At 55.1% G+C, this 7820-nt stretch overlaps 1 protein-coding gene and 1 pseudogene across 1 annotated transcript; one reads left to right on the top strand and one right to left on the bottom strand.

Annotated features, from left to right (window-relative positions):
• Positions 1-4094: 4094 nt before the first annotated feature.
• Positions 4095-5856, bottom strand: CUNH11orf86 (chromosome unknown C11orf86 homolog). The gene is made up of 2 exons (XM_029931131.1): positions 5531-5856; positions 4095-4962 (listed from the first exon to the last, which is right to left on the bottom strand). Exons 1-2 carry the CDS (start codon positions 5798-5800, stop codon positions 4864-4866), a joined length of 369 nt encoding a protein of 122 aa, XP_029786991.1. The 5' UTR covers positions 5801-5856; the 3' UTR covers positions 4095-4863.
• Positions 5857-7228: 1372 nt separating this feature from the next.
• On the top strand, positions 7229-7615 carry LOC115284565 (annotated as a pseudogene).
• The last annotated feature ends 205 nt before the right edge of the window (positions 7616-7820 follow it).

The following is a 7820-nucleotide window of genomic DNA, read 5'->3' as shown; positions in this document are numbered from 1 at the left end:
ATTTTACAGAGGAGGGTGATGATTTGCCCCCAATCACTCAAGTTAGTTGCAGGGCAGGGGCTTGGGCCCCAGGTTTGACACTCATGCCTGGGCCCCGCCGTGGCCCCTCTGATGATGGGACACTTTAAGTTTGGGGCCCAGTCCCTGAGGAAGGGGGCTTTAGGCGCCCAGGTGGGCAGGGGCTCCGGCTTGGTTAAGGGCTGCCTCCTCATCTGTAAAATCACGGCCTGGATCTTCGGGACTCTGGGCTCCCTTCCAGCTGAATTTGCTGTCTGCGCTCTGACAAGCAGCTGGCCCTGTCCCCTGCTCGCCTCCTCGCCTCCCCCAGTCCCACTGCCGAGGGGCCCCTGCCACTGGTTCAGGAACCGCGGCCTCCTGCTTGACCGGCCTCACCCCTACGCCATGACTCCTCCTCCATTCTGCGCTGAAACAGAGCAGCTGGGCATCCATCGGTCTGTCTGTCTTCCTCCCAAGCAGGACCGTGATGTCCTTGAGGACGGAAGTCATGTAGAAAGATCAGGGCTTGATAAACAGCAAGCTCTCTGGCTCTGGGAAGGCACACAGAGGGGCAGGGTGTGGAGCAGGGAGATGGGCTGAAGGGGCCGAGACCCCCTAGTTCCCGGCTCTGAGACCCCCATGGCATGGGAGAGGGTGGGAGGCTCTGCCCTTGAGGGCAGCAGAAAGGGGACAAAGTGACATAAAACTTCTGCATCACATCTCTGTGTGACCTTTGGGCATATGCCAGCCCGAGGGTGGAGGCTTTAGAAAGCCCAGGGCTTCTGCACTGTAGGGTCCTCTCTCCATCTCACCACCCCTATCTGAGAGGACTCCAAGGGGAGCCCCTGCGTCCCACTCAGAGCCGCCACGCTGTCAGCGACATCCTCCGAGGCCTGCTGGCTTGCAGGCTCCGGAGCCGGGCCCCTAGAAGCGGCCTTACACAGGCTCCTTCCCGGCTTCTTTGAACGGAAGCCCCCGCTGGGGCTCTGGCCCAGCTCAGTGTGGCGCCCATGCCTCACCCCTCCCATCCGCACACCCCAAAAGCTGACAAGCAAGCTTATTCTTTCTCTTTGACAGATGAGGAATCTGAGACCCCAGGGGCACGACTGTGTGGGTGGCAGTCACAGGGCCCGGTCCCTAGGCCCAGTGGCCTTCCCAGGGACTGTCCTCCCTATGAGAGCGACATCTTCAGGGGCAGACCAAACCAGGGCAGGTGGGGCCTGAAGAAGGCACATCTAGGGAAGGTGGGAGGTGGGGAGGGGACCGTGGGCAACAAGTATGTCCGGAGCCGGAGCCCGTGACACTTTTCCTGAGGTAGGCCATTTGGATGGTTCGCACCTTCCAGATGCATCTCGTTCTCTCTGGTCTTCCCAGGCTACGCCCCCTCTGGAAACACGTACTCCCTCCCTTGGCCTGATTGAACTCCTCCTGTCCTCCTAGGTCCTGGCAGGGTATGTTCAGTAATTCAACTGTTTCCTGAGCACCTCCAGCGAGGCAGACACTGTCCAAGGAGGGCTGTGTCCAGTGAGCAAAAAGAGGATTGTCCTGCAGGACAATTGTCCAGAGCTTGCAGTCCCCGAGGACCCACACACTGTTGACATGAAATCGTCCAGGCTTGGGGCTAATGAGCAGCTCCCGAATCGGAGGTGTAACACAATGAAGGCCTAATTTGCAGTCCTATCACAGTCCAAATGGGTGGCAGGGGACTCTGCCCAATTGTCACTGCCTTCTCCTAGCCTTAAAGCCTCCTCGGGCCCTCCACAGTGGGCAGGCCTGTGAGCCAAGAGGGAAGCAGCGAGGGCTGGGCAGGGAGCCTTAGTGGCTTGGTCTGGAGGGGCACGCGTGCCAGTTCTGCTCACATCCTACAGCCACGGCTTGGCCACACGGTCACACCTGACTGCAGGGAAAACTGGGAAGTGTCTCCCCACTGGCACATCCGGGCTTTTATGCCTAGCCAGTCTGTGCCAGGTAGAATCACACAAACTCATCGCATGCGTTTCCTGGCGCTCCTATACAATTCCCCAAAGCCCGTGGCTTAAAGCAACAGGAATTTATGGTCTCGTGGTGCTGGAGGCCAAAGTCTGAGATCAAAGTCCCATTCCAGGGGAGAATCCTTCCTGCCTCTACTGGTGGCTCCTGCTATCTGCGGGCAATCTGGGCTTCTGGTCGTTTCACTCTGCTCTCTGCCTCCACCTTCACATGGCCTGGTCCTCTGTGTTCTTACATTACATGTGTCTCTCCAAGGAAACTTCTTGCTGGAATTTAGGCCCTTCCCACCCCCATAATCCAAGGTGGTCTCCTCATCCCAACATCCTTAATTTCATTATTATTTGCAAAGACCCTTTTCCACATGAGGCAAAATTCACAGGTTCTGGGGATGGGACCTCAGACATATCTGGTTAGGGGCCACTTTACGGGCAGGATCAGACTCCTTTGCAGGCAGCTGGCTCCCAAGAGGCCAGAAACAGCTCAGAAGTCTCAGAACATTATTTCCATTGTGTTCTATTGGTCTGAGAAGGTCACAGGCCCATGCAGATTCAAGGGGAGGGAAGATAGAATCAATCTCTCTCTCCTTTTCAATGTTTATTTATTTCTGAGAGGGAGAGAGAGAGAGAGAGAGAGAGAGAGAGAGAGAATGAACGAGCAGGGGAGGGGCAGAGAGAGAGGGAGACACAGAATCCAAAGCAGGCTCCAGACTCAGCTGTCAGCACAGAGCCCGACGCCAGGCTCGAACTTGTGAACTGCGAGATCATGACCTGAGCCGAAGTCGGACACCCAAACGATTGAGCCACCCAGGCGCCCCAGAATATTTCTCTTGATGGGAGGCATGACAAAGACACAGTGTAGGAGGACATGTGCCATGGGACGGAGGGTTGCCGCCATCTTTGGAAAAGGTCTCTTCGAGTATGGGAAGGCCTTTGGTGAAGGCCTCAGGCATGAGTCCTGGAACTGTGTTCCCTAATGACACGGTTGCTGATGAGGCTGAGGGAGAATCCTTCTGCATGAGAGGAAGCCCCAGACCCGGGAGCAGCAGCCCAGCCCAGCCATCGACTCACTGGTGATGTTGGGTCAGTGCCTCATTCACACAACAGTTTACTGATACTCAGTCTGGGCTGGGCCCTGAGCCAGGCGGTGGGGTCCTCGTGGTGAGCAGGCCAGGTCCCCACGGAACTGTCTGTCTGTGGATGACAGAAGTTCGTAACCAGGCAAACTGGTCACAGAGCATGATGAGTAGGAGGACATCAAGGAGTTGGGCTAGAAACTCCATGGGACACAGAGGCCAGGGTGAGCCTCATGGGCAGAGACTTGGTGGGGGGCGGGGGGACAAGGACACCTCCCCATTCTGGGCTTCGGTTTCCTCCTCTAGACATCCAGAGGGTTTGCCAGCACTAGGGACGCCAACCATGTTTTCTGCGGTCCTGGAGTTGCCCAGAGGCACCCAAGGGCCTACTGCACAAGACAGTGGAGCGGCAGGCATCTAAAGCTTGTGCTTCATTGGTCTGGAAGCTTCTGGTCAGCTCCCAGAGTCCAGGTTCCAAGCCAGGCACCCTTGTCTCTGATCCCACTGGCTGTCTGGGACAAGGTTTCCCTAGGACCCTTGTGTTCCTCAAAGGCCACGCCAGGGTTCTGGGCTCTGGGGAAACAGGGAACCTCCCCCATGTCTGGCTGGACCCTCAGGTCTCCCCACCATCCCAGAATAGACCTTGAGCTGGGATGCTTGCAGCTGCCCCTTCCCCTTTGACCTTGGGTCTACCTGAGCCAAGAGAGCCCAGGGACCCCACAAGAAGTGTCAGTGGCTTTCAAAGAGCCCGGGCTTTTTGGGGTCAGACCCTCCCTTCTGTGTGGCCTTGGATGAGACCCTTGCTCTTTCTGGGCCTCAGAGTGAGCCCTGCCTCTTGAGGGTGAACACAAAAGCAGAGCGGTCCCTCCGCAGCTGGCTGGAGGTCAGCATGGGGCCGGATGGCAATTCCTCTGGGGAGTGAGGTCACGAGAAGTGGCAGGAAGGCCTCAGCTCCCTGGGGACCCATGGGGGGCCTGCCCCTGGTACCCGGCTGGCTGGGAGAGGCCTGGAGGTGACCTGATGACGAGGCAAAGTGTATACTTCAGCACAACCACCTTTATTCCTGAGTTCAGCCCCAAGGTCAGGAACTGGGTGGGGGTGGGGCCAAGGGTGCCAAAGACAAGAATTTCTTCCTTGCTCTGGGCCTCAGTTTCTACCTCTGTCACACAGGGAGAGAAGGCTTCCCCCCTTCCTTCATCGGGATACTGTAAGGATACAAGTGACAATATACAGGCCTGGCCTTTTCAGCTGTAGAGCTCCAGTGCTGGGGACGGCCCTGACTTCGTCCTTGCCCTTGGGGGGCTCATTGTCAGGGAGGGAGACCCATGCCTTGCCCACCACTGGCAGGTGGGGTGTGGTGGGAGGGTCCTGCGCAGGTGATGGGCAGAGCCTTTCAGCCATGGGTCTGGCTTCACTGAGCTCTGTCCTGGGAGTTCACAACGGGTCTTGTGTGGGGCCAGGGGTGTCGACACCCCTACTTCTAGGCAGGTTTCTAAGGCCCTCATACGTGTCACTGTCCCAGGATTCCCCTTTGTCTGGATGGCAGAATCCATCAGGAAAGAGCTGAACCCCCTTCTTCTCAGCCTTTTGGGGTCCTTACTGCAAGCCAGCCTTGGAGTGGAGGGCCAAGGCTGAAAGACAATCACAGGACCCTCGGGTAACTTGGTGGCAGAGGCCTTAGTGCACCATGTAAGGAAGGCAGGAGCAGTCTACGCAGAGGAGTTCGGAGGGCCACGAAGACGTAGATCAGCAGACACGGCTGTCTCATCCAGGCGCGGCAGGAACCGACACGGCTTGCAGCATCCTTAGCTGGTGGTGCGCAGAGGGGGCTTTGGGGGCGCTGGCCGGCTCAAGGTCACAGCAGGGAAGCTGGAGACAAAGCTCTCCCACCCTCTCTTTACCTGCTGGAAGACAGAGGATGGGGAAGATCAGGGTCCTGGTCCCACTGCTGCTTGGTGGGCTTCAGGTGCTGTTCCACTTACAGCCACGAGGTGGTGGTAGACCCCAGAGACAAGAGAGCTGCTCCCGGGGGCGGGGGACCTTTTCTCCAAAAGAAAGGAGGCAGAGGCCAGGAGCCAGAAGCTCCCTCCCACCAAGGGGGTCAGGATGCCCCCTTTCCGGGAGAGAGGAACACAAGATGTAACTCTAGGGATGTTTTACTAGCTGATCTCTTTACCTCCAGCAGAATCCACTCATCCAACACATTGCCTGATTAATCATTTGAAAACAGCTCTGGTCTAAAACGAGCCTGCTCTAAAACCTTCTGTGACTCTCCAGTGCCAGGGGGATAAATCCCAAATGCCTTTAGGGCCCTCTGAAATACGGTGCCTGGACACCTCTCTCTCCAGCCCCGCCTTAAAACAGCTCTGTTGTCTTCTTGGTCCTTGAACCCATATGTTTCTACCCCTAAGCTTTTGCTGCCCTGGGTCCCTCTCTGTGGGTGCACCTCCATCCGTCAGCCCTCAGCCAAACCTGTTGATACTGCTTCAGCCACCGCCGGCGGTCTCCCTGCTGAGCTTGAATCAGCTGCTCCGTGTCCTCCAGGCCCCCCGGCAGCCACTCCTGACCGGGCGTGTCCAGCCTTTCCGGGCCTCCATTCGAGGGCCTGGCCTTCTCATGGCCCTGTCTGAGGCTCAGTGCCCGGCGCAGCCGGCTCTCTGAAGACTTCCCCCAGGGCTCCTGGAGCTTGCCATAGGAGGGACGTGGTCCTCGCAAGGACTGGCTGCGTGGCCCTATCCCCATGGTTCCCGAGGCTGCAAGCGCAGGACTGCTCCTGTCCCTCAGTAAGCCACGGGCCTCTGAGGTGGCCCAGAGTCTCCACCCATCTGATGAGAACTCACTTGGGGGCAAAGGTTGGTGCTGCTGAGGCGGCCATCATAAACCAAAGGTCAAGCCCCAGGGACAAGCATCCCTGAGTCACCGTCACCACTGCCTCTCTACCTTCTAAGGCAAGGGATATAGGTCTCTTTCACCTCCCCGCCCCTTCCTCCTCTTCCAGGCAGGCTTCCCTGACCAACTCACTCCTGAAGACCTTGGCCTTTCTGAACTCCTGCAGCCCTGGCTGTCCACATTCATTCCTTTGACACTTAGAACAGATGTCTCAATAGCAAAATGGAGATGGACCTTTAAGAAAGAGGACAGCTCCAGCCACAGTGAGATACCACCTCACACCCGTCAGAACGGCTAACATGAACTCAGGCAACAACAGATGCCGCGAGGATGCGGAGAGAGAGGAACCCTTCTGCGCGGCTGGCGGGAGTGCAAACCGGGGCCGCCACTCGGGAAAACAGTATGGCGGTTCCTCAAAAAATTAAAAATAGAACTACCCTACGACCCAGAAACTCCACTAGTAGGTATTTATCCAAGGGATACAGGTGGGCTGTTTTGAAGGGACACATGCACCCCAATGTTTATAGCAGCACTATCAACAATAGCCAAAGTATGGAAAGAGCCTAAATGTCCATCAACGGATGAATGGATGAAGAAGATGTGGTTTGTATATACAATGGAGTATTACTCTGCAATCAAAAAGAATGAGGTCTTGCCATTTGCAACTACATGGATGGAACTAGAGGGTATTATGCTAAGTGAAATTAGTCAGCCAAAGAAAGACAAATATCATATGACTTCACTCATGTGAGGACTTTAGGACACAAAACAGATGAACGTAAGGGAAGTGAAACAAAAATAATATAAAAACAGGGAAGGGGACAAAAACATAAGAGACTGTTCAATATGGAGAACAAACAGAGGGTTATTGGAGGGGTTTGTGGGAGGGGAATGGGCTAAATGGGTAAGGGGCCTTAAGGAATCTACTCCTGAAAACATTGTTGCACTATATGCTAACTAACTTGGATGTAAATTTAAAAAATAATAATAAAAATTAAAAGAAGAACAGCCCCAGGGTGCCTGGGTGGCTCAGTTGGTTAAGCGTCCAACTCTTGGTTTCAGCTCAGGTCATGGTCTCATGGTTTGTTGGTTCGAGCCCTGCATCGGGCTCCGCACTGACGGTGCAGAGCCTGCTTGGGATTCTCTCTCTCTCTCTCTCTCTCTCTCTCTCTCTCTCTGTCTCTCTCAAAATAAATAAATAAAATACAAAAAAGAAACAGGACCACTCCATTCTTTGTGCAGCATCTTAGCAAGGCTGCAGGGCTGACCGCTGAGCTGACAATGCCTCCCAAGGAGAAGGAAAAGAAAGATGCCGGAAAGCCGGCCAAGAAAGACAAAGACACAGTGAACAAATCTGGGGGCAAGGCCAAAAAGAAGTGGTCCAAAGGCAAAGTTCAGGACATGCTCAATGACCTGGTCTTGTGTGACAAAGTGACATATGGCAAACTTTGTAAGTTCCCAACTAGAAGCTTAGGACCCCAGCCATCGTCTCTGAGAGACTGAAGATTTGAGGTCCCCTCGCGGGGGTAGCCCTTCAGGGAGCTCTTTAGTGAAGGACTTTGTGAACTGGTTGCAAAATACAGAGCTCAAGTCATTAACACCAGAAACACTAAGGGTGGAGATGCCCCAGCTGCCGGCGAAGGAAGATGCACAAACAGATCCCACTAACTGTACATTTTGAAAAATACAAATTTCTTATATTAAAAAAAAGAAAGAAAGAAATAGGACTGTTCCAATCTGGAACAGTCATGTTCACAGAGATAGAAAGTAGCCTGGTAGTTGCCAGGGGCTGGGGTGAACGGACGGGATGGCCAGTTATTTCATGGCTGTGGAACTTTAGTTCTGCAAGATGAAAAGGTTCTGGAGGCGCGCC

This window comes from Suricata suricatta, unplaced genomic scaffold, assembly GCF_006229205.1.
Source record: "Suricata suricatta isolate VVHF042 unplaced genomic scaffold, meerkat_22Aug2017_6uvM2_HiC HiC_scaffold_100, whole genome shotgun sequence".
Lineage (NCBI taxonomy): Eukaryota > Metazoa > Chordata > Mammalia > Carnivora > Herpestidae > Suricata > Suricata suricatta.
Note: the sequence above shows the minus strand (reverse complement) of the source record. Positions and strands in the feature narration are given on the sequence as shown.

Coding starts and splice junctions, on each gene's coding strand:
- CUNH11orf86 (XM_029931131.1), bottom strand. CDS start 5,800: ATGGGGATAGGGCCACGCAGCCAGTCCTTGCGAGGACCACGTCCCTCC. Junction 4,963..5,530: donor GGCTGAAGCAGTATCAACAG/GTTTGGCTGAGG, acceptor TCTGTCTTCCAG/CAGGTAAAGAGAGGGTGGGA.